At 45.2% G+C, this 25,847-nt stretch overlaps 1 protein-coding gene across 6 annotated transcripts in view; it reads left to right on the top strand.

The window, feature by feature from the left end:
• TESMIN (testis expressed metallothionein like protein) overlaps positions 1–25,847 on the top strand; it is a 1,592,961-nt gene that overhangs the window by 635,045 nt on the left and 932,069 nt on the right. For all 6 annotated transcript variants that reach the window (XM_078682880.1, XM_078682879.1, XM_078682876.1 and 3 more), the window contains one exon: positions 3,415–3,473. In XM_078682880.1, the coding sequence (XP_078539006.1) occupies positions 3,415–3,473 (59 nt within the window). The remainder of the gene's footprint in view (positions 1–3,414; positions 3,474–25,847) is intronic.

Here is a 25,847-nt window from a genome sequence, read left to right as displayed (position 1 = left end):
CCTGTTCCTGTGTGTAAGATGGAGGTGAGGTTGTTTTCCCAGACAGTTGGAGTGTATTGCTAACATTCCTGAAACTGGAGAGATTAAACCAAGGCACTGAAGTGGGCTCCTTTAGAAACCTGACTAGGTCATTTTGCTGAGAGGGGCTGCTGATTAGCCTACCTAAACATTGTTATCCGGTAGATGGTGGGGGTAAAGGGTGGGACTGCTGTCTCTTTTGTTCATGGTGAGAATTGTGCTTTTGATGAGGCCAGCCTTTAGTCTGTTTATTAATCACTGCTAAGCGTGGCTGTTTATAGCCTGGTACAGAAAGAACATACTTGTTTGTGTCTTTTATGTGCACTCATCACTCATAACTACCCTGCTGTGAAGAGCATCACTCTACACAAAGGCTGGGTCTGGACACCAGCCTGTTGAGGACACATGGAAAAAAACCACCCCAAACTGGTTCTAAAAGTAAAGTTAGAGAATCCACTTTTTAATCTACTTTATCTGTATAAAGGTGAGAGCCACTGACCCACATGTTGCTGCATTTTCAAGGAAGAGGCTGTTCCTCTGTCCTGAAATGCCAGGGCACCGCTTACCTGCTGAGAGAGGAAAGCAGCCTGCCAAACTTGCAGGAGGTGTCATTGTCCAAGTAGAGACTGAAGCAACTTCACCCCGGAAGTGTGAGGGTCCACCCGCACAAGAGGATGGTTCCAGATGGTAACCACATTGTTGACAAACTGTAATTAAGCCCACTGCGCTGCTGGAACAACAAACTATGCACAATCAGACTGCGCTGCTGCAACAATGAACTGTGCAGAGCAGACTGTGCTGCTGCAATGCCAAACTGTGCCAGATCGGATCATGCCACTTGATTAACATATTGTGCTGCGGTGGATTGTACCACCATCAAAAGAGTTTATCAGGTGGGTCTGTGACCCTTGACCCTGCAGCCCAAATTTCCATCTCAGCATCTCCTCCCAGAAAAAGGAGTGAACCAGACACGTGCTGCAGGTCCCTGCTGGCTGCGCAGATATAACTGACAGACTAAGCTGTGGTTATAAAATAACAATTGAGGACTGCTAAATGAACTGAGAAAACTAACTAGCACCTGAGCTTGACAGGTGCTAGTTAAGCTCGAGAGTTATGAAGACATAGACGAACAAAAAAAGAGGAAAGAACGAGAAAAAACCCCTGATCATCCATATAATACATGCAATCTACATTAGCACGTAAAGGTGGCCAGCCAAACAATAGAATGTGAATAAAAAATGAACCGCATGGATTAGTACACCAGGATCTTGGTCCATCTATGCATAGATCAAAGTCTAGCTGCGATAAACTCTAAAAAAAAAAAAAAACACGAAAGGTTGCAGATTTGAGGGGATTATGCGGGGGTAACCCCTCACAATACGGATGATTCTTATTTATTCCTGGAGGTATCTAAGGCCGGACTACTAGCAAGCATATAAAAGACATTGCTCCCACCCACGGCACTTCTATTGGTTGTGTATGTGAAGACTACTTTAGAATTCTCTGAGGAGGTAGATATGGTTTGTAAGTAGTGTTACAATACTGTAGCTGAATATTTGAGGTTTTCAAACATTGACACTTGCATCACACGGATAAAGAAATGTCATCAGCTGTGATAGAGTGATATGTTACATCTGTCCACTACTCTGCCAATTTTGCCAAATCCTTAGCCTTAAAACTAACCACTAAAATCTAATTTAATATAATATGTACAAGCAAATTACGACTGAGCAAAAGGATGTAACCACATCTTGTTCCAGAAACCTAGGATTATTTTCAATCAAGTATGAATTCAACTATTTTGAAAAAATTGCACCTTTGAATCCTAATACTCGATTGCAAATCTCAAGAAGTGCGAAATGCATTTCTACTGAAAAGTGTAGCTATAATGGATTCCAAATGTTGGACCTTTTCATGATTGTGAACTAGAAACGGGAAAGGAATTATTGTACCCAATAGAATGACCTGAAATCCTGGGATGTTAAAAGTGTGGGTTATGTCACTCCATATATGATTCATCACACTGACCAACTTCAAGTATTTACATTTGAAATACAATAGGATGTTGAAATTGTAGTAGCACCTTAGGTTTTCCATAGGTTCAGCACTTAACTCGTGATTGGATGGCTTTGTTGTTTATACCAGTTGTCTGCTCTTGATTAAACTGCTTTCCTTCCTATTCTTCCCCACTCAGGAGAATTTTGTGTTTCACTACTGTGATTGGATAAGCTGTATCAGTTCAATGTATTCTTGAGGAAACTCTTTTTATACATTCAGCTCTCTTCGAACTGCATGTGTCTCCTCGCTCTCTTCTCGTGTTTTTCTTCTCCCCTTTTGTGCTGATGTACTTCGATGATCTGTTAAACCATGTTCACTGTTAAAAGGCTAACTTCCGCCTGGGAGTTGAATGTAATTCAATGTGGCCTTCCTTTGATCTGCCAAATCGTTCAGTACGTGCATACATTTACCAGAAATAAGTTTTAACATTAGGTTAGTGCATAAGTGAGAGGACGACTCTTTGTAAGTATGAAAATGTTTCTATTTTTGATTGAAACAGTTAGCACTATGCACTGCCCGTCTCGCTCTTCACAATATTCTGGTGCTATACTGTTCAGTATATTTTAGTACCCAACCAAGCTGTGGTAAGAATGACCACATCAATGGTTCCCCGGGTATCCAAGTCCCTGGTCTACTAAACAACCCTCCTTTGTAATATTCCCAGTGGCCAGATATACTAGACTGCTATCTAGGAATTGGTACATGCTTTTTAATGGAGGAAACTGCCTCGGCTATGATGTAGACTAACAGCTCTTTGCACACCTCCAAATACAATTTGAATGAATTATGAGGAAATGGCGCGACAGAGAAGGAAAAGTGATTTACCTTTAAAGTTTTTCATCCATTGCGGGTAGCATGATTATTTTCAGATCAGACCTATCATTCTATTGTCTTTGAAATGGCTGGTATCCCTCACTAAGCTCAATGTAGAACTCAGATTGCATCTCTTTAACAAGACATCATAGGAATGTGCTGGACTTCAGACTTTAAGGGGCCCCAGTAGTCCCATATGGGTAATTTGCTTGTATTAAAAAAAGAGAGAACGTTTCATTGTATTTGTTGATTAAACACATTTAAAAGAGTGTTTCGACATCTACTCCGCAAACCAGTATAATTCTGCAAATTAAGAGGACGATATCTATGTCGAACACTATACTTAAGTAGTGACTATATTTACCATTTTGATTGGTCTTTTTGCAAATATGGTAGCTGGTGCACAGAAAAGCAGGTAAAAGTATGCCATCTCATCTTCCACTGTACTGTTTTGATTACAATTAAAAGGTTTAGGTGCTGTAAAATGCTGTATGTCACTGTAATATCTATTAATTTTTTTTGTAGCACTGGCAGAGTGTTATGATGGCTTACATTCTTCTCCTCATGGCAGTGGCGACGATGGTGTAAGTATTTAACAGGTGCTGCTAAATAATTATATGCTAATTCATAAATGCTTCCATGCTGTGACAAAACATGTTTTTGCACTCTGGCCTTTAAAACATGAGAACATTGAGTAATTCCCATATTTTAAATTTTCATTAAGGACGTTGAGGGTGATGCAGGAACATATACTAATAGCATTGACAATTAAATGTCTCATCTAGACTGCAGCAATTATTGTTCCATCCACTTGGCTGACAATGGGAGCTGTTGCAGCTTTTAAATCTGCTCGTGAACCTGCCAAAAGAAGTTGTACACAGAGGAGTGTTTTTAACTAGAATTGAAAGGAGAAAAGCCTACTGTGTTGATTCCAAATATGCACTTCTTTCAATTCATTACAATCCTTAATTTACTTTAAAACTTGAGTTATTCTTAAAGTGCCAATGTGCCTTTGCTATGAAAAAAAGTACAAGTGTGATCGATCGTGTGTATTCAATCTCCTTTGTTGTGGGTGAAAGTCTTTTTGCTTCATTAGTTAAAAATGTGAAGGTTTGGGTGATAAGTCTGATGTTATTTCCTTTGTAATACGCGATTACAGCTTGTCTACAACCATGCCCTCCCAAAAAAAATCAAATGGGAGTGCAGCAGGCGCCCTACGCTCTATGGTAAGTGCTGGACAGATGCAGATGACGTTCAGTAGGGAAATTCGTGTTCTTGATGACACCATCTAAATGTTTTATATGTGTTCTTTACCAGCCATTTGGGTTAATAGTCCAGAGTGGCCAGGACACCCAAGTGCTGGCTCCTCAACTGGATTTTGGTGAATTTCGAGTAGTAACTATCCAGATAAGGTTGCCTGTCGAAGTGTCAGTAGCTGTTTATCATACCCCAAGCATGGGATCTCTTGAGAAACCTGTATGTATCTTTAAAGAAGTTTAATTGGCCCATGCAATTATTATTATTTTTTTTAAACTGAAAATGAAAGAGGCATTTTCCATAACTGCTGTACTTGTAGAGACTTCATGCTATTTATAAAGTAGTATTTAAAGGTCGGTTTCAGGACTAGGTTCAATCATTCTTGCCAGAGCAAATAGTCCAACAAGGTCGAGCAGGCATTTGTAGTTTGAAAGAGTATTCTATAGAAGCGCCTTGCCTCGCAAGTCGTTGATTTACAGGGCCAAAGTTAAGTCTGTTTTGGGCGGGTGAAGCATTGCGAGGCAAGCAGAAAAGCTGTCAATAGATCCTGAGATTAGGTGTCTCTAACAGTTAAGCCTCTCATCCACACAAGGGTTTACACTCATAACAGAGGGTTGGCAAAGGTTTTGCATTCAGTATTCAGCAACGGAAGCATTGACTAGCCCCACAGACCCTTTTGTAATGTGGAGAAGGTCGACAATAGTGAAGCCGCCTTGGTTTTCATTCCGACTTTGTGAGCAGAGAAAAAATATATGGGGTCTACAATTACACATAGGTACTTATACTCCGAGTCCTGAATGAGCTTTGCATTGTGTAAGTACTACGGGTCTGCCTTTGTCGTATTTCTGGTGAATGTTAACACCTTTGTCTTTAAATTAATTTCTAAAAATGTTTTTGCTATGCATTTACCAAGAGTATTTAGCAGTCTTTGCAAACTGATCTTGTTTTGGCTCAACAATACTTTGTCGTCTGTATAGAGAATGCCAGCTAAAGGCTTCCTGTCTGATTTCGAACTTAGGGCGTTTGCCAAATCCAGTTCATTTGGAAGAATATGAAAAAGGTCTTAAATAATCGGGACAAGAACACAGCCCTGTTTCAGGTCGAAGTTTATAGTTACCTTTTCGGATATGCGTTTTCCATTGCCTTATTTAATCCTGATCCATTTATCAGTGTGAAGCAGTTGGATTATTTTCAAATGTATTCCAAATATCCCACAGTTGGCTAGCTTCTGCCAGAACAGCGACCTGTCAACCCGTTCAAAGGCTGCTTTTAGATCGACAAAGGAGCTGTGCAGCCTTGTTCCTGTTTCATAGGTCTTGATGGCGAACATCGTTTACCACTCATAACAGACAACTAATGCCATTACAGGGCGGTTGTTACAACAACCGCGTTGTTACATCGCATACCATTACAACTCAAGTCGGAACAACGACTTGCGTTAGGGGGCAGAAGGTGTTGGATTTAAAATCCAACGCCTTCCCTAATGTTGCATAGACTGGAGTTGGAATAGTAAATTACTCTATTCTAACATCCAGCGTCCCCTACAGCAAGTTGTTGTTCTGACTTGCGTTGTAAAGTTATGCGATGAAACAACGGGGTGATTGTAACAACCGCATTGTAATGGCATGCGTTGTAAATGCATGCGGCCTAACGTGCCATTTTCGTTTTGTTTGCCATCAAAGTAAGGGCAGTTAGGTTTCTTAAGGTGCCCTTGCCAGGACAGAAACCAGTGTGATTGAATGGAACTCATTCCTGCTCATCTGCCCAAGAGCACCGATCCTGTACTAAAAGACCATCACAATATTTTGCCTCATCACCCAGAAAAGCGACCAGCATATAATTGAGTGGATCTGATTTGCAACCACGTTTGAAAATTGGATGACGAATCGCCCCTCTTCACGTTTGGAATATAATGCCTTGCCTCGTGATGTAGCTGAACGTTGGGATGAGGACTGCCACCCAGAATTCCGGATATATCTTAAAAAGTAATTGTGGCAGCCCATTACAGCAGGAGTACCTTTCTGTTTTACTTTTTTAAATTATATTTTCAAGTTGCAGTATGCTTAGCAAGATTATTTCGCCACCTGTTTGCCCCACCAGAGGCAAAGCTGGAGAGATTGATTTGGGATAGTAAAATCCTCTGCCACCCTGAAATGTCTTTTTGAGGAGATGAACCCTCACTTTTTGGCTAATGTTAGCATTGTGAGTGATATCAGGATCCCTTTCCAAGATGTTCACCGTCATCCAGAAACCCTTGTAGTTCTTTGCCTTACTAGTGCGGATCAATTTTTCCCAATGTTATTTATAGACATCCCATTTTGCAGCCCAAGTCCAGTTTTTGTACATCCTGATGGTCCTGAAGTGACTGATTCCCAGGATTTTTCCTCATGGCTGTTTGATGACGATTTCATTATGTTTTCAGAAAGCAGAGCTCAGGCAGATTTGTGATTTCAGAAGACCAATTTTTGAGTTTTACCCCCAATATCCAGGGAAGATTTAGATTTAGGGTAGTTGCAGTGGCCTTAATATCTGTTGCAATGCATATTGAGGTACCACCATTTGGGAGTCCTTTGACTTTAACTTTTCTAGCAAAATTGTTGAACTCATAAAACCCTATGATGTCACTAAGTCTGAGCCCCGTTTTCTTACAAGAGTATGACACTAAAATTCCTCCAGTAACTTATAGTTTGTTGATTGTGGGTCTTGCTCTTCAGTCAGCTCATATTCCAGGATCTAAAATGTTGGGATTCAGTACAGAAGTCCATGCCTGTAGAGCCTATTTCGTGGGCCTTAATTAATTTCCTCAACTGGCCAATTAGGGCAACAGGGAGCCAACTCCAGTCTTGGTCATTGGTAGAGACGTGTTGATATTCAACATTTGAGTACTCATGCCGGCTAGTGCCCTTTTCCATTCGTTAGTGTTTTGGGTTTTCCCACTCTTCAGTATGGAGTACTCTGGTAAACTCCTTTTATTTGGAAGTGGTCTAACTACTGGTACATTGTAACCTTCCAACTAAACTGTTGGATATGCCTCCTCTAGTTGAGTGGTGAGGGTTATACCCCAGGATAAGAAGAGGTCATTCTTCAGAGAACAGCTGCAGCTGTCTCCTTGATGCACCAGTTTACTAAGGTGTGTTCTTCTCCCTGGGTGCCCCTTGGTGGTAGAAAATGTACGTTATCAATGTGTGAGGACTCGATGAATTGAAGCGCTTTGATTTTCAAAAATTGTGATGATATTTCAATGATTCAGAACATCATGGGGTCCTCTGGAGACTTAGGGGCTCATTTCAATGTCGGGCAGATCGCCATCGACAGGCCGTCGGTGGCGGTCCGCCCAAAAGTCAGGGACTTGGTCCATCGACAGTCGGAATAGAAACTGTGGGGGGTCGCGTTTTAATATCTAAATTCCCAACCTAGCATTTTTGATCAACCCATGTAGAATGAAGGTCCCTGTGAGCTAAAACCTGGAAATGTGCTATTTTGACCATTCTTACCATACACAATCAATGAGTGGTAGCCCACATATCCTTATTGACACCTCTGAATAGGCCCAAGCCAGAAAAGCACACTGCTTCATGTTACCAAGCAGGGATCCACCCACTAGGCACCCGAGAGGGGCCCCGTGGGCATGGGCCTTTGCTCCCCCATGTTTATTTTGCCATAATTAGTCTTTCTGCCCCCCCCCCCGGAGGGTAGCCCCCCTGGGGGGGCGGGTAGAAAGCCCACTAGACACCAGGGATTTTGTATAGGCTATTTATTAGGGGTGGGGGCTGCCCAAAATGGGCATGCCGATGCTCCCACCCCCCTGGCCACAATATTACAGTCTTTCTGCTCCCCTGGGGGGCAGATGGGGCAGTAGCCCCCAATTCTAAACGCCAGGGATTTTGTATTTACACCATTTTTCTTTTTTTAGGATTGGGGCTGCCTGAAACGGGCACGCCAATGCCCCCACCCCCTGCCACCATTACAGACTTTCTGCCCCCCACCTGGGGGTAGATGGGGCGGTAGCACCCATCTGCCCCTCCGGGGGGCAGAAAGCCCACTAAATGCCAGGGATTTTGTTTTTGCATCATTTTTTTAGGCTGGGCTGCCCGAAACAGGCACGCCAATGCCCCCAACCCCGCCACCATTACAGCCTTTCTACCCCCCTGGGGGGTAGATGGGGGCAGTAGCCCCCAATTTGCCCTCCGGGGGGAGAAACCCCACTTAATACCAAGGATTTTTTATGGTATATGTATTAGGGGTGGGGGCTGCCCAAAACCGGCATGCCAATGGCCCCACCCCCCAGGCCAGAAAATTACAGTCTTTCTGCTTCCCCTGGGGGGCATATGGGGCTGAAGCCCCCAATCTGCCACCCCTTGCCAGGGGGCAGAAAGGCCACTAAACGCCAGGGATTTTGTTTTTGCACCACTTTTTTTTAGGGTAGGGGCTGCCCAAACGGGCACCTCAATGCCCCCATCACCGTTACAGCCTTTCTGCCCCCCCTGGGGGGCAGATGGGGCATTGGCCCCCAATCTGCACCCCGGGGGGGTGGGGGCAAAAAGTCACTAGTCACCAGGGATTTTTTTTAGGCAAATTTGAATTAGGGTGGGGACTGCCTAAAACAGTCATGCCCATGCCCCCACACCCTCCCTGCAAAAATGTCAGCCTTGCTGCCCCCCCTGGGGAGCAGATGGGGCAGGAGCCTTCAATCTGCCCCCCCCCCGGGGGGCAAAATGCCCACTAGACCCCAGGGATTTTTTGGGGAAAAATGTTATTAGGGTGGGGGCATTGGGATGCCCATTTTGGGCAGCCCCCACCCTAATTAAAATTTGTTCAAAAAACTCTCTGGTGTCTAGTGGACTTTCAGACCCTCTGGGGGGCAGATGGGGGCATTAGCCCCCAAATTGCCCCGCCGGGGGGGCAAAAAGCCCTCTAGCTGCCAGGGTTTTTTGGGGCAAATTTTAATTAGTGTGGGGGCTGCCCAAAATGGGCATGTTCATGCCCCCACCCCCTCCCCTGCAAAAATACAAGCCTTCCTGCCCCCCCGGGGCACTTATGGGGCAGTAGCCCCCTATCTTCACCCGGGGCGGGGGGGCAAAACACCCATTAGACGCCAGGGATTTTTGGGGCAAATTTTTATTAGGGTGGGGGCAAAGTAAAATTTGCTAAAAAACCACCTTGGTGTCTAGTAGGCTTTCTGCCCCCCCAGTGGGCAGATGGGGGCATTAGCCCCAATCTGCACCCCTGGGTGGGCAAAAAGCCCACTAGTCGCCAGGGATTTTTTGGGGGCAAATTTTATCTAGGGTGAGGGCTGCCCAAAACAGGCGTGCCCATTCCCCCACCCCCTCCTCTGCAAAACCTACAGCCTTCCTGCCCTTCCTTGGAGGCAGATGGGGGCATTAGCCTCCAATCTGCCTCCTGGGATGGGTAAAAAGCCCAGTAGATGCCAGGGATTTTTGGGGCAAATTTTAATTTGGGTGGGGGCATTGGCATGCCTGTATTGGGCTGCCCCCACCCTAATTAAAATTTGCCCCAAAAACTCCCTGGCGTCTAATGGACATTCAGCCCCCCCTGAAAGGCAGATGGTGGCATTAGCCCCCAATCTGCCCCGCCGGGGGGGGCAAAAAGACCTATTGACGCCAGGTTTTTTTTAGGGCAAATTTGAATTAGAGTGAGGCAGCCCAAAACGGGCATGCCCATGCCCCCACCCCCTCTCCCTGCAAAAATACAGCCCCCCCAGGGGCAGATGGGGCAATAGCCCCCAATCTGCCCCCCTGATGGGGCAAAAGGCCCACTAGACGGCAGGAATTTTTTTGGGCAAATTTTAATTAGGGTGGGGGCTACCAAAAACGGGCATGCCAACCCCCACCCCCACCTGCAACAATTACAGCCTTTATGTCCCCCTGGGGGGAATATGGGGTCAATTGCTCCCAATCTGCCCCCCCAGGGGGGCAAAAAGCCCAATAGACGCCAATGACTACGCAGTCTTTTTTATGTGTGGGGGCTGCCCAGAATGGGCATACCAATGCCCCCACCCCCAAACAAATAGCTACAGTGTTTCTGACCCCCTTGGGAGCATATCAGGGCAACCCCGATATCCCCCTCAGGGCGGCAAAAGCAGTCTAGGGACTGATTTTTTTTTAGCAATATGCCTACCTGTTGATTTTGGGCCCTAGCACAGCCGGCACATAGGGAAACCTAGCTAACCTGTACATTTTTCCGAATGAGACACCCAGGGGAATCCAGGATGGGGTAACTTGACTCGCTCTCACCAGGTTCTGTTACCCAGAATACCTTGCAAACCTAAAAATTAGCCCAAAAAACCCAAATGTGGAGGCATATGAGCTGCAGATTGCACAGTGTGCATAGATCGCCACCTAGTGGTAGACCCGGATGTTTGCAGTTTGTTGTTTGGAAGTCACAAGATAGGTGACTCCTCCTTTAGACCACATTGCACATGGGCTTCGGCTCCATCCCCAGAATGTTTTTTTCCGCCATCGGGCTCGGATGTGTTTCATGCGCTCCGGTTGGAGACCGAATTTCCTTCGGTGCGCAATCCTCACCTAGGTCGACGGTATTGTTTTGATCGCGCTCCACATCGGCACGATTCTTCACCTTCGAAGTCTTCAATACTGGTCGTTGACGAAGGCCTTCGAGCCTACCTAGGCCTTACTTCTGGCTCATGGAAAGGACGCCATTCAAGAAGTGTCCTCGATGTGGGTTGAAGTTTCCCCACACCGACCTACATCAGGTGTGCAACCTTTGTCTCTCACCGGAACATGAGGCTAAAGACTAATCCGCTTATGCCTCCTTCTGCTCCAAGAAGACGATCCGGGACCGACGAGCTTGAAGAACAATGGCTCGTTCGTCAGCTTCGATCCCCGATGACATCTTTGAAGAAGGCGTCGACGTGCCAGAACACCAGCACGCCGAAGAGAATACCAGCTCCTCAGACGCCGAAGACTCCGACGTCGAGGAAGTCACTCCAGCTCAACGGGTCGTAAGTAAGATCGTCGACCCCAACCCTTCCTCGACACCCTCTAAAAAGGCTTCGGGCACACCCTCACCTTCGGGCCCGGGTGCACACCGAGAGACTGCTTCTAACGCCCCGCCTTCGTGCCCGGCAAAGAAGCCCATTAAGCCTTCAGGCAGCTCAGGCTTAAGCCAGCCTACCCATGGTGCCGATCCTACACCGAAGAAAAAGCCATCTTCATTAACCACGCCCACCATTGCTCCGACACCGAAGCACACGGCACCGAAGACTGCAGCGGCTCATCGATGCCGAAACCGCATTCGGAGCCAACTAAATAAACGCCTAAAGCTCCAGATTCACACACTTCGGAACCGAAAAACACCTGGAATCGAAGAAACAGGACACTTCAAAAGGGCACACTTCTAAACCGAAATCAGCTACTGACTCAGTGCCGAAAAAACCTACGGAGCCGAAAACTTCGACACCGAAGGATCTGCCCTGTTCAGAGGAACTTTTCACACCTGATCCTAACCAAAAAACTCTTGTTAAGGATCCTAAGACTGGTCAATTGACTCTCAGTTCCAAAAAGAGACCAGTTGATGCACTAGCACCTCCTCCTCCTCCAAAGAAGAGAGACATTGCAACCTCTTTATTAAGGGTGCCTTCTCTTCCACCTCCCCATACTGTTCCCCCCTACACCTACTCCACCTCACCATTCACCTACACCATCCCCCTAATCCACAAGATGATGTAGACACAGACTCTGAGGACACAGATGGAGGTGCACATGACCCAGCAGGAACCAACAGTCCCCCTCAATCCTCTAATCCATGGGATGATTACAACACCCCCTGATGTACCTTATGTCCCACAAGACAACATATACCCTTCTAGACCATCCCCACCAGAGGACACTATAGGTTTTAACCTAGTAGTCCAAAGAGCTGCCCAATATCATGAGGTGGACTTACACACAGATGCGGTGGAGGAAGATTTCCTACTAGACACCTTTGATAACACACAAAGGTCTACTGCCATTTTACCAATGCTTAAGGGAGTAATCAAACATGCAACAGAGGTTTTTAAAGACCCAGTCAGGGCTAGGGTTCTCATTCCTCGAATTGAGAAAAAATATAAAGCCGCCCCTACAGATCCAGTCTATATTAAAGGTCCAGCAACATTAGACTCTTTAGTGGTGTGTAATGCACGTAAATGTGCTAATTCTCAGACATCAGGTGAGGCCTCACCACCAGACAAGGAATCCTAGCTACTTGACGCCTCAGGCAAAAGAACTGCGTCTCAAGCAGCTAATATGTGGCGCATCGCCAACACCCAAGCGTTGCTGGCTAGATATGACAGAGCTCATTATGATGAACTAGAGTCCACAATGCAGCATCTACCTGACAAATACAAAAATAGAGCCAATGAACTTATACAGGAAGGTAAAAATATTACCAACAACAGGCAGATACCGCCTCAAGAGCAATTAATACCAGCACCCTCCTACGTAGACATGCTTGGCTACGTATTTCAGGTTTTAAGCCTGAGGTACAAAACTCCATCTTTAATCGGCCACTTGATGGGGCACATTTATTTAGCCCAAATGTTGACGTGTCTTTAGAAAAGATGAAAAAAGACACAGATACAGCAAAATCTATGGGAGCCTTGCAACAGCAAGCTCCCAGACGTTCTTTTTGTTGCTCATCAGACAGAGGCAACACTAGAGGCTACTCTGACAAAAGTCCCTCCATCTCTTACAAAACCCCTAGCCAATCCACATTCACTAAGGGCTACCAAAGAGGGGGTTACAGGGGTAACAACAACAAAGGCAGAGGCAAAACCAACCACTCCCGCTCTGCCTCTACCCCAACCCAATGACTTTCCTCCCCTTCCCCCCAACATTCCACTCCTGTGGGGGTAAGACTGCAATAATTCCCTCCTACCTAGACCAACATCACATCAGACAGGTGGGTGCGACAAATTATTCAATCAGGTTACTGTCTAGAACTAACATCTACCAACACAAACATGTCACCCAAACAGTGCCCAATGTCACAAGAACATCTAGCACTGTTAAAGCAAGCAGTAGAATCCCTGCTACAAAAAAGTACAATAGAACCAGTTCCTCTGCACCAACGAAACAAAGGGGTTTACTCTCTATACTTTCTGATTCTAAAAAGGACGTCTCTCTAAGGACTATTCTAGACCTCAGAACGCTAAACATATACATACAGTCAGACCATTTTCACATGGTCACACTGCAACAAGTCCTTCCGCTTCTGTCGCAAAAAAACTTCCTTGCTACGTTGGATCTCAAAGACGCATACTTCCACAATCCCATTCACAAGGCTCAAAGGAAGTATCTCAGATTGGTAATAGACGGACAGCACTATCAATTCAAAGTACTCCCATTTAGAGTCACAACAGCACCAAGAGTATTCACCAAGTGCTTTGCAGTGGTGGCAGTGCATTTACGAAGACAACACATCCATGTCTTCCCGTACCTCGACGACTGGCTCATAAAAGCCAGCTCATACAACCAATGCATGGAACACACCCATGCCACAATACAACTGCTTCACAACTTGGGGTTCACAATAAACCACACCAAGTCCCATCTACAACCATCCAGAGTACAACAGTACCTCGACGCCACAATAAACACCTCAAAAGTGCTTGCCTATCCCACTCCAGCAAGGATAGCCAGCATACAAACTCTTCTAACAAGGTTTCAGCTACAACACTCCCTTCCAGCAAGAGTATTCATGTAACTCATAGGGATGATGGCCTCTTGCATTTTCATAGTGCCCCATGCAAGACTTCAAATGCGTCAGCTACAAGAATGCTTATCACGTCAGTGGAACCAGGCTCAAGGTCAATTGACAGACCTAGTGTTGGTAGACAGTCGGACTCATCGCTCTCTGCAGTGGTGGAACACCAAAAACCTTTCCAAGTAACGACCGTTACTAGAGCTAGTTCCTCAGATAATCTTAACTGCAGACGCATCGCTCTCCGGCTGGGGAGCCCACCTACTGCAAAACACCATGCAAGGCAGGTTGACACCACAACAAATGTTACTCCACACCAATCATATGGAGTTAATTGCAATATTCCTAGCACTAAAAGCTTTCCATTAGCAAGTATCAAACAAAGCTGTGTTAGTCCGCACAGACAACATGACAGCCATGTGTTACATACAGAAGCAGGGAGGCACACACTACCTGCAGATATCTCAACTAGCACTGGACATATGGCGGTGGGCTATACCTCAAAACATATTCCTTCTAGCCCAGCATGTTCCAGGAGTACAAAATACCAAAGCGGATCTGTTAAGTCGACAAACACAACAGACCCACGAGTGGGAACTTCATATGCAAGTTCTTCAGCCATTCTTTCAGATGTGGGGACAACCTCAGATAGACCTATTTGCCACCCACGAAAACGCTAAATGCCCAAGCTTTGTCGCCAGATATCCACACCCACTGCCCAAAGGCAATGCGATATGGATGAACTGGTCAAACAGGTTTGCGTATGCTTTTCCACCTCTACCACTCATGCCACTAGTAGTACGCAAATTACAGCAGCATTTTCTGACCCTCTTCCTAGTTGCTCCAACGTGGGCCAGACAACCGTGGTACACCACACTGCTACAACTGTCGGTAGTACCGCACCAAAAATTACACCTGTCTCCAGAACCGTGGAGAGATCAGACACCCAGACCCAGCTCAGTTCAACCTTGCGATCTGGCTCTTGAAATCCTAGAATTCAGATATTTGAACCTTCCTCCAGACTGCATGAATGTCATAAAAGAAGCTAGACGTCCAACCACTAGGGCATGTTATAGAGTGGAAACGATTTGTAATATATTGCCACAACAACAATATTAATCCTTTAGATGTGTCTATTCAACACATCATAAGATACTTACTACATCTCCAAGGATGCAACTTAGCCTATACGGCTATTATAATACATCTTGCTGCAATAGCAGCATATCTGCAAAACAGACAACATCTATCTCTATTCAGAGTGCCTGCAATTAAAGCCTTTATGTAAGGCCTTAAAAGAATAATTCCTCCCAGAGTACCACCGTCACCTGTGTGGACTTTAAACGTTGTTCTCACATGGTTAATGGGGCCTCCCTTTGAACCCTTACACAAATGTGAACTACAATTTTTAACATGGAAAGTTGCGTTCTTAGTAGCTATTACCTCTGCGGAGAGTTAGTGAACTACAAGCACTAACCATTCAAGAACCCTTTCTGCAAATGCATCACAATAAGGTAGTTCTGCGTACTAATCCAAAATTCTTATCCAAAGTCATTTCTCCCTTCCATCTCAATCAATCTGTGGAACTGCCCATTTTCTTCTCGCAACCACAGACAGTAACAGAAAGAGCTCTTCACACATTAGATGTTAAAAGAGCATTGCTATACTACATAGAGAGGACACACCTCTTTCGTAAGACAAAACAACTATTTGTGTCTTTCTCGCCACCACACAAAGGTCATCCCATTTCAAAACCTGGGATAGCTAGATGGATTGTCAAATGCATACAGATTTGTTACCACAAAGCTAAATGTACGTTATCTGTTCCTCCTAAAGCCCACTCTACAAGAAAAATAGGGGCTTCAATGGCATTTTTAGGGAACATTCCCCTAGATGACATTTGCAGAGCAGCTACATGGTCTACACCGCACACATTCACAAAACACTATTGTGTAGATGTGCAAACCAAGCAACAAGCTAATGTGGGCCAGGCTGTTCTCAAAACATTACAAACTACTGCAACAGATAGGGGTGGTCGCCGCTAAGAGTGGGTACTGCTGTTCGATCTATGCACAGTGTGCAATCTGCAGCTCATATGCCTCGAACAGAAAATGCTACTTACCAGTATTCATCTGTTCTTGGTATGTAGAGCTGCAGAGTTGCACATGCCCACCCGGCTACCCTTGTCTGTTCCAGTCTTATCTTAAGTAGATGCAAATTACATGGGCATCCTTCCTTTTCTTACAAAGCTCCATCATTTCCCTAATGGGTAGTGTAGTGTATTCTGGGAGTAGGAGGCTGTTTACATCCTCAGCGGCCATCTGGGGGGAAGGCAGGCTCGCTGGTCTGTAGACAAGACTTGCTGCCTCTCGCCTGTGACGCTATAAATGTGCGTCCGTGCGTTGCTCTTGTTAGACCTTGCAGCCTCCCACCACTCCTGAGGCGGAAGCCGGGAGCGTGAGAGTCTGCCTGCTATGTGCGTTTATGCTATGTGCTTTTAATACATTCACTGGGACTCGTATTTTGCTTTGTTTTGTTGTTTTTAAACCTGTGCCGCATTTCCTGTGTTATTTCTTGTCGCCTGAGGCGGAAAGCCGGGTGACGATTAGGCATCTCTCTCTGCGCACCTTACCGCAACTGTTAAGCCTACCTTCCGACCTCCTAACTTGCACAGCTCCTGCTGCCCCACTCCCACTCAGCCGATTAGGAGCTGTAGTGTATTCTGGGAGCAGGAGGCTGTTTACATCCTCAGTGGCCATCTGGGGGGGAGGCATCTCGCTGGTCTGTAGACGAGACTTGCTGCCTCTCGCATGTGACGCTATACATTTAGGTGCCCTCGGCTTTGCGCAGCGGATGCGCCTAAGGAAAGCCCGTCTGCGCCCGTCAGCGTCCCGGAGGCGGACGGGGCGGTCGGGTGGGAGGACTAGCCGATATTCTTGAGGGTAAGATGTTTAAATACACTTCGGCGGAGCTCACTTTGCTTAGGAGAAATGTTAATAATTGCTGTTCTGTATTCCCCAGTAGAACCATCCGCACCTGCTGTTGCCCCAGTTGCGGTTGGACTCCGGGCAAGGGCTCTATTAAGAATGCCTTACCGGCATCTGGAAACTTTTCTACTTTAGGATTTGACACCGAGAATAGCCCTAACACTATTTCCTGTTCACTCCTCAACACTAGGTCTCTCAGCAAACATGCTTTAGACCTTTTTGACTTACTGTCCGAGTCTAAACCCGCTTGTGACTTTTTAACTGAGACGTGGCTAGGGGATTTTTCGGGTCTGGACATTGCTAATGCACTTCCCCCCAATTATGTCCTGCTTAGGAAGGACCGGGTCAATGGTAAGGGTGGAGGTGTAGCAATCGCGGTGGACAAGCGTTACGCCTGTTCCATAGTCCCCACAGATGACATACATGGGGTGGAGGCTCTGGGTTTCTGTCTATCACTGTCTCCTCACCAATCTTGCGCTGGGTTACTGGTTTATAGGCCCCCGGGCCCAATTGGCCCATTTCACGAGGAGCTCCATCCTTGTGTTTGAAGTTCAATCACTGTTTGCTGTTGGGTGATTTTAACATCCACATGGATGTGGCCGATGCTGCAGACACGACTAAGATCATGGACACTACCAACCCATTAGGACTTACTCCTTATCTATTTACTCCTACCCACATTAAAGGCCATACTCTGGATCAAAATTTTTCCACCATCCCTTTCACAGTAGCCACTCCTGCACCAGTACTTTGGTCGGACCACTATCTGGTACATTTTGAGATTGCGCGTACAGAAAGATCAGCTACTAGCGGTCTAGGATGTCTAACATCGCGCTCACGCGCCTTTCACCGCGTATCCTCCGATATGCTAGCACAAGCCTTGATAAACTACCCCTGTTCGCTTTCAGGCGATCTAGATGCCGATTTGGACCTCCTGTAGACCTGGCTTATGCAGCGACTGGTTGAACTAGCTCCTCTTCAGGCTGCTCGCAAAAACTCCTCTCGTACATCGGCTCCTTGGTTCACACCAGCTCTCAATGAGAGTCGGAGGCGTTGTAAAAAAGCGGAGAGAGCGTGGCGTGTCAACTATGATGGACTACTAAAAGGAATTGATAGGGAGTGCATTAAGACTGATCACAAAGACATCTTTCTAGAGAAACAGTCTTATTTTGCGAGGAGAATAGAAGACGCCACTAATACCAGCAAGGAAATCTTTGCGATAGTAAGGGAATTTACATCCCCTCTTTCTACAACATCCGAGTGCTCCCACTCTGAACTGTGGGTTGCTCACCTAGCAGATTTCTTTGCTAGCAAAATTAAGAGCATTCAGGCATCTTTTTTGCCGGCAGATGTGGCAGCAGCGGCCAATGTAACTCTCCTTTCATCTCTCTCTGTCTCTGAAGGGCCCATCCTCTCTAACTTTCCTACCCTCTCCCTTCCGGCCTCTCTGGACCTTTTAACCAAATTGAAGTCGGGCTCCCCACAGGATCCTTGCCCGGCCAAACATTTGGCCAAAACAGCGCATGTCATGAATCCCTTAATCAACCCAGTGCTTAATCTATCACTCAGCACAGGAGTGGTTCCTCAGGCCTGGAAGCAGGCCCTTATCCTCCCTCTCTTAAAAAAGCCTAATCTGGACCCCAATTCACACGCTAACTGCAGACCTATTTCTCTTCCGGCTTTTGCTAAAGTCGTAGAGAAGCATGTTCATGCTTCCCTCTCCAGTTTTTTGGAGACGCATGTCATTCTCCACCACACCCAGTCTGGGTTCCGTGCAAATCTGAGCTCGGAAACAGCACTGTTGGAGGTGACGGAAGCAATCAAGGAAGTTATGGTTTCGGGAGGAAAGGCAATGTTGGTGATGTCGGATCTTTCGGCGGCTTTTGATACCATCCTTTCAAGACTCTTTCAGATCGGCTTGAGGGGGACAGCTATCAGCTGGTTCGAATCTTACCTGGCCGACCGCCGACAAACAGTCTGGGCCCCTCCGTACTCAGCCGCAGTGCCGCCTCTGGAGGTAGGAGTCCCGCAGGGCTCGATCCTGAGCCCTACTCTATTTAATATCTATATGGCCCCACTGGCGGCGCTCGCTGAATCCCATGGCGCCCAGATTGTTTTGTACGCCGATGACACATAGCTTCTCTTTACCTGTGACAGGAATATTGATTTCAACGGAGAGAGCAAGAATCTGGGAGTGAAGGTGGACAATGGTTTCACTTTTAAGCCACAGATCTTTGGCTTAGTGGGTCAGTGCTTTGGGCTCTTAAAAATGTTCAGGAAGTTTCTACCACTATTATCCTTAGCCCATAGGAGAATCATTGTCCAGGCGCTGATAGGTTTGCGTTTGGACTATGCCAATGTGTTATATCTGGGCCTTCCTGAATTTCTTCTGTCCCGTCTGCAAATTGTGCAAAATTCTGCTGCACGAGCAATTTTCGGTCTTCATGAAAGATCTAGCGCGACAGTCCTTTTAAAGGCCCTCCATTGGATTCCGGTTCGTAAACGCGTCGTTTTTAAAACGCTAACTTTAGATTTCAAAGCTCTTTATGGCACTACGTTTTGGGCCCTTGCCTGTCCCGGGTACTTGGGCCTCCCTCACAAGTGAGGCATCATTTTTATCGGGAGACCTGGGGGAACGCTGGGTGGTAGGAAATTTGTGTAAGCCCAGTAATGTCACACTTTCCCACACAAAAAGTCAAAAAAAGTTATTTTTTTCAGCTAAAATTGAGGTTTGCAGTGGATTCTGGGTAAGGAAACGTTGGGGGATCCACGCAAGCCATATCTCTCTGGAAGCCCCCGGGTGTCTACTGTTCAGAAATGTGTGGGTTTGGTAGGTTTCCCTAGGTGCCGGCAGAGCTAGGGTTAAAAAACTACAGGTAGGCACTTTGCCAAAGAAGGGTCATTTTTCACTGCGAAATTGAGGTGTGACCATGTTGTGTTTTGCGCCGTTTCCTGTTGCGGGCACTAGGCCGACCCACACCAGTGAGGTACCATTTTTCTCTGAACACTTTGGGGTATGCGGGGTCGGTAGAAATTTGTGTTGATTCCAGAACTTTCCACCACAGAAATGTGGGGGAAATGTGTTTTTGAGACAATTTTTTAGGTTTGCAAGGGATTCTGGGTAACAGAACCTGGTTGGAGGCAGTCAAGTCACCCCATCCTGGATTTCCCTGTTTAGTTTTTTAAAATCTATAGGTTTGCTTAATTTCCCTAGGTGCCGGCAGAGCTAGGGTTTAAAAACTACAGCTAGGCACTTTGCAAAAAAAGGGTCATTTTTCATTGCGAAATTAAGGTGTGACAATGTTGCTTTTTGCACGTTTCCTGGCGCGGGCACTAGGCCGACCCACACAAGTGAGGTGCCATTTTTCTCATAAGACTTTGGGAAACGCGGGGTAGGTGAAAATTTGTGGATCCACACAGATTCCAGAACTTTCCACCACAGAAATGTGGGGAAAATTAGGTTTTTTAGACAATTTTTTAGGTTTGCAAGGGAAACTAGGTAACAGAACCTGGTGGGAGGCATTCAAGTCACCCCATCCTGGATTCCCCTTGGTGTCTAGTTTTCAAAAGGTACCGGCAGAGCTGGGCGTCAAAAACTACAGCTAGGCACTTTGCCAAAACAGGGTAATTTTTCACTGTGAAATTGAGGTGTGACCACGTTGCGTTTTGCGCTGTTCCCTGCCACAGGCATTAGGCCAACCCACACAAGTGAGGTACCATTTTTCTCGTAAGACTTTGGGATACGAGAGGTGCATGGAAATTTGTGGATCCACGCAGATTCCAGGACTTTCCACCTCAGAAATGTGGGCAAAATGTGGGTTTTTTGACAATTTTTTAGGTTTGCAAGGGATTCTGGGTAACAGAACCTGGTGGGAGGCAGTCAAGTCACCCCATACTGAATTTCCCTGGGTGTCTAGTTTTTAAAAATGTATAGGTTTGCTAGGTTTCCCTAGGTGCCGGCAGAGCTAGTGATCAAAAACTACATCTAGACACTTCGCAAAAAAAGAGTACATTTTCATTGTTAAAATGTGGTGTGTTCACGTTGGGTTTTAAACCATTTTCTGTCGTGGGCAGTATGCCTACCCACACAAGTCAGGTACCATTTTTATTGGGAGACTCAGGGTAATTCACATTTGTAAAGCAAGTGTTATTACCTATTGATTTTTTATGCATTTCTGCCTTCCAAATGAAAGACATTTTGTAAAAAAGAAGTCATTTTGAAAAATGACCGATAATTCTCATGCTAGTATGAGTATTCCCAATTCCGAAAATGTGCAAATATGTACTGTTTCTAAACTCTATGATCTGTTACCATTTCAGAAATACATAGATGTCTTTCATACCGATTTTTTCCATGTTTACATTTTCCCACAATAATTGCTATATACCCGGTACATAATAAAAAGCTATTGCAAATTGCTGTTCGTTTATTGACTCTGGGTTCGTCTGGTACTTGGTGAACCTACAAGTCCTATATATCTCCACAACCAGGAAGGTCCAGCGGATGTAACAGTATATTGCTTTCAAAGAGCTGTCATAATTACAGGAAAGTTACAGGTGAAAACGTTGACACAAAAGGCTGTTTTTTTTTAACTAGTTTTCAATTTTTCCAATTTTTAACTGCTAGTTTCTATGATGAAACCTTGATGGATCTACACTAATGACCCCTTGCTGGATTCAGAATTACGTCTAAAATGTATAGCTTTCCAGGATCCATTATTGTTTTCATACTCATTTTTACCATTAACTAGAAGGAGGTTGAAAGCACAAAAAATAGCAAAAATAGGCTATGTCCCAGAAAAATGCCAAAACTGTGTAAAAAATGTTGGTTTTCTGACAAATATCTGTCATTCCCTAAAAGCTAGGAAAATGGTGACATCAGCACCACAAACCCTTTTTTGATAACATTTGCAGGGAAAAACCCAGACGCTTTTTATTTGCAGCCCATTTTTCCAAAAAACAACAACATTTTGCTGTATTTTGGCTAATTTCTGGAACCCCTCCAAGGGAATCCACAAACCCTGGGTACCTTTAGAACTCCAATGATGTTGGAAGAGAAGGATGCAAAATTGGCGTGGATACCTTATGTGGTCAAAAAGTTACAGGGGCCTAAGCGTGCACTACCCCAAATAGCCAAAAAAAAGGCTTAGCACAGGGGGGGGAAGGCCTAGCACCGAAGGGGTTAATGATTTTCATTTCTAGGTTCCTCAGAGTTGGAGCTAATATTTTGTAACAAACTAGATTGGAAGGTGAAATGTGCTAAAATGCATTTTAATGCAGTGCATTCGCCAGGGGCTACAAAGGATTGGAGTAAGAGGAACTTGCAATCATTCAGATTTCTGCTTGAGCAAATCCACACCTGCATATTTTCTAAGAGTACTATTTCTTGGCCTACAATGTTTGTTATAATGGTGAGGATCCAGCAGCTCCCACACCAATGAGGTTTCACAAAGATAATGCCAAAACAAGTTGTGCAGTGACAGAGCTAAAAGGCTGACCTCAGACCGACTGGCTTTACCAAGGTTTGTTTATTTTTACGTTGCAAAGAAATGGAACCTACATTATTCCAGTAGGTTAGTGAAATCTTTTTGCATTTTGTTTTGTGAGCGTGGGGCTATAGGACTTCCACATCCCAGGGCACAGTTTGACAACTATGAGTGTTTTGATTCCTAAAGGTGTTACTGTGACAGAGATTTTCAACTATGTTTGCTGTTGGGACAAGCTATAGCACGTTTTAATTCTTCTTTTTTAGATCATGGATTCATTTTTAAAGTGTATTATAGGAAAGCTAATATAATTTTTAGGTTCCTTAATTTGGAGTTCCCTCCTTACCTCAGCTAGCCAACATACAGCATACACCAGTACATAGCACAACAATTGCCAGGCATGTTGAAGTACAGTTGCAGACTTTAGAGGTGGTTGCATATATTTTACAGTTCGACCACTATGAGTTTTGATCCGCCTTGAAAATTTCAATCCCCCTGAGAATTATTAGAGTATAATGTTTTGGTGCTTCTTGCATTTTCGGAGCTAATTAATGTTCCAAGGTTTCGCAACATTATTATTTGTGTATCAGTAGTAGCAACTAGACCTGAAAGTGAAAGCTCTTCTGAAATCATGAAAAATATAAAAGCATTTGTATGAATTAACATGCACTGCGAAGTTTCTTTCAAACTCAGGTTTCCAGGTGGAGGAAGAAGGACCACATCAGCCCTGGGCTTCGACATATCAATCATGAAACACAGATCTTGGCCCAAAGAATTTTTTAAAAAATAATAGACTACTCACCAACAGCTGTCCCCATTGCCAAGAGGAAAGAAGTAACAGAACAGACTTCAGGGTCAACCCTGCACCCCCTCATCACTGAACAACAAGCTAGAGAAGGTTAACTTGTTTCCATTTGACTGTCCAAGAGGAAGAAGGCGGTGACAGCTTGGTCGTTTATGGATTCAGACGTACCCGCAACACCCATCGCAGAAGTATTTCATGCTATGTTATCAATTTGTATTATAATATTTTGCAGTATTGGCAGGAGTGGCACTAGGAAGATTTAATTAGTTCACTGTTATATCTCATTGTGTTAATAGAAAGACTTGTATTACTCAACCTATTGAAGTTGCCAATAGCACTTTGCACACCAAGTCTCCTCCAAAATATCTGTTAGCACATGGAGAAAATGGGTCTTGCAACAATGCAAAAAGGTTGAACATCCTCTGCCAGTACCGTCAGCACCCTAGAATAATGTTTCCGCAACCTGTGTCCTCATCACCCTCCCCTGTTGGAGGTAATAATGCAATAATGAGAATAGTGCCCAAGCAGTTAGACAGCAGCATACTGCTCATGATTCTCTTCACAGCATGTGATACAGTCAGATGACAACAATAGGTAGACAGAAGACTAAGGAGTACTGTTACATGACTCATATACCCCCCATGCAGAAGGCACACATAGATTGATTTCTCCTAGGGAGGTACTACCACACACTAGAATATCTCCTACACCTGTTCCTCTACAGAATACATGAACAAATGACAGATTATTGAGGCCACCTTCTCTTAAGTCTTTGTAAATAGAACAGTAAGGGACCACACCTCAATGATGCATGAGGTCATCACTGACAAATACAGAATAGAAGTGAAGGCAACAAGATTATTTTAGATGAGTGTTCATGATATGATCCGTAGTGTAGCTTAGCTTGTGTGAAGATGTCCAAAATTATAACCTTATCTCAAATTAAAAGACACCTCTTCTCTGTTTTCTAGGATGGCATGTTACCTGTGGGTCGGGACACAAATTGCAAACAGCACAGTTTTTGATTCAGTCATTAAAAATGGCACCTCCAGCCTAATGGGCTTTTACTGGGCCTGTAGAGAACAGCTCTTTCTCTTCCAGGGAATACTCATCAATAGTCATAAGCACTGAATAGTCCCGCCCACGTGCGGGACCCCGGAGCAATAGCCAATAATATGCATATATCTACATATATATATATATATATATATATATATATATAAATACATATAAATACGCATAAAATAACCATATATATATGGATAATATGCATATATATATACATATGCAGCCCAATATAACCATACTAGGCTCAAAAACTGCCACAATTGCCTGTAAAATCTTTACATTTGCTAAATAAAGACATATAAATTACATAATATGACAATGTAAAGAAGAAAACACTGCCTTGGTTTTCTTTGAAACACACAACCTTTATTTTCAAAGGTAAAAACAGGCAGGATCATAGAGGCAGCTTTAGCCTAGATAGGCTGCATTGTAACAACAGAAAAATCTGGCGCCATGCCTTTAAGACCTCTGTGAGCCTCCAGGCTCCCATCATGCAGCACAGGTGACAGTTAGGTCAGTTCTTTTTTCCGGCTCCTTCTGTGAGGATCCCGGAGCATTGAGCTCGCCAGTTGGTGATATTTTTTCACTTTCTTCTGGTATTTCTCTAATTTTTTTGTCTTTACTCGACATCTTTAGTCATTATCTGACTAATCCAACAATTTTTTGCTGTTTTTTGGCTATGTTTCCAGTCATAATGCCGGCCTTATTTGTTAAGTGTCCGGCCTGTGGTAAAAAATGGCCAAGACAGACCCTCATTCGGTCTGTGTAGCTTGTCTACCATCTTCTCACAAGCCAGAACTCTGCTACCACTGCAGCAAGCTTTCAAATAGGACTTTGAGAGAGAGAGAGAAGAGCAGGCTTCAGTCCCTGCATGACAGAGGAGAAACTGTGAGTGGAAGAGAAGAATTTCATTCCAGGAAGCCTTTTTCTCAGCGCAAAGAGCGCAAGGACAGAGGGGAGAAGAGAAAACATCAGTCTACTTCAACTTCGAGGGACAGATCTTCTTCTAAGGTACCTGTGTGCTCAAAATCAGCATCGAAATCACCGTCGCGGCATGCATCGTCGTCGAAACATCCCTCGCCGTCGAAGAAGAATTCGCCGTCGAAGCAAGGTGAGAAGCGACATGAGCGTAGGCGGTCCAGGTCTGGCTCTCCTACGACTGCAAGAGGGCGGGACTCGACGTCGTCTCATCGGCGTCGACGATCGCCGTCGAGAGGCTCGAAACATCAGTCAAGGTCGCCGTCGAGAGGTGCCATGACGTCGACATCGAACCGGGCAGTAGAGGTTTCGACGTTGAAGAGCCCCAGTCATGCGACGTTGAGGCACACGACGCCGAGAAAATCATCGCCGTCGAGGCGCATGACGTCAACGCCAAAGAGGAAATCGTCGTCGAAGAGGTCGCCGCCAAGGAGGTCGACGCCGAGGAGGTCGCCGTCGAGGAAATCGCCGTCGAGGAGGCTGTCGTCGACGTCTCCTGCAGCAAAGAGGCCTAGAACGGTGTCTAAAGACCGGTCTAAGGTTTCTATTGTGTCTTCTGGGAGTTCCTCTTCCTCCCCTGGGCTGCGGATTGTACAAATCTCTCCAGAGCCCTCAAGAGCACCTTCACCTACAGGGGCTAATATCTCGCCACGA

The sequence above is a fragment of the Lissotriton helveticus genome, chromosome 3_1 (assembly GCF_964261635.1).
Source record: "Lissotriton helveticus chromosome 3_1, aLisHel1.1, whole genome shotgun sequence".
Taxonomy (NCBI): Eukaryota; Metazoa; Chordata; class Amphibia; order Caudata; family Salamandridae; genus Lissotriton; species Lissotriton helveticus.
This window is presented reverse-complemented; position numbering and strand designations above follow the sequence as displayed.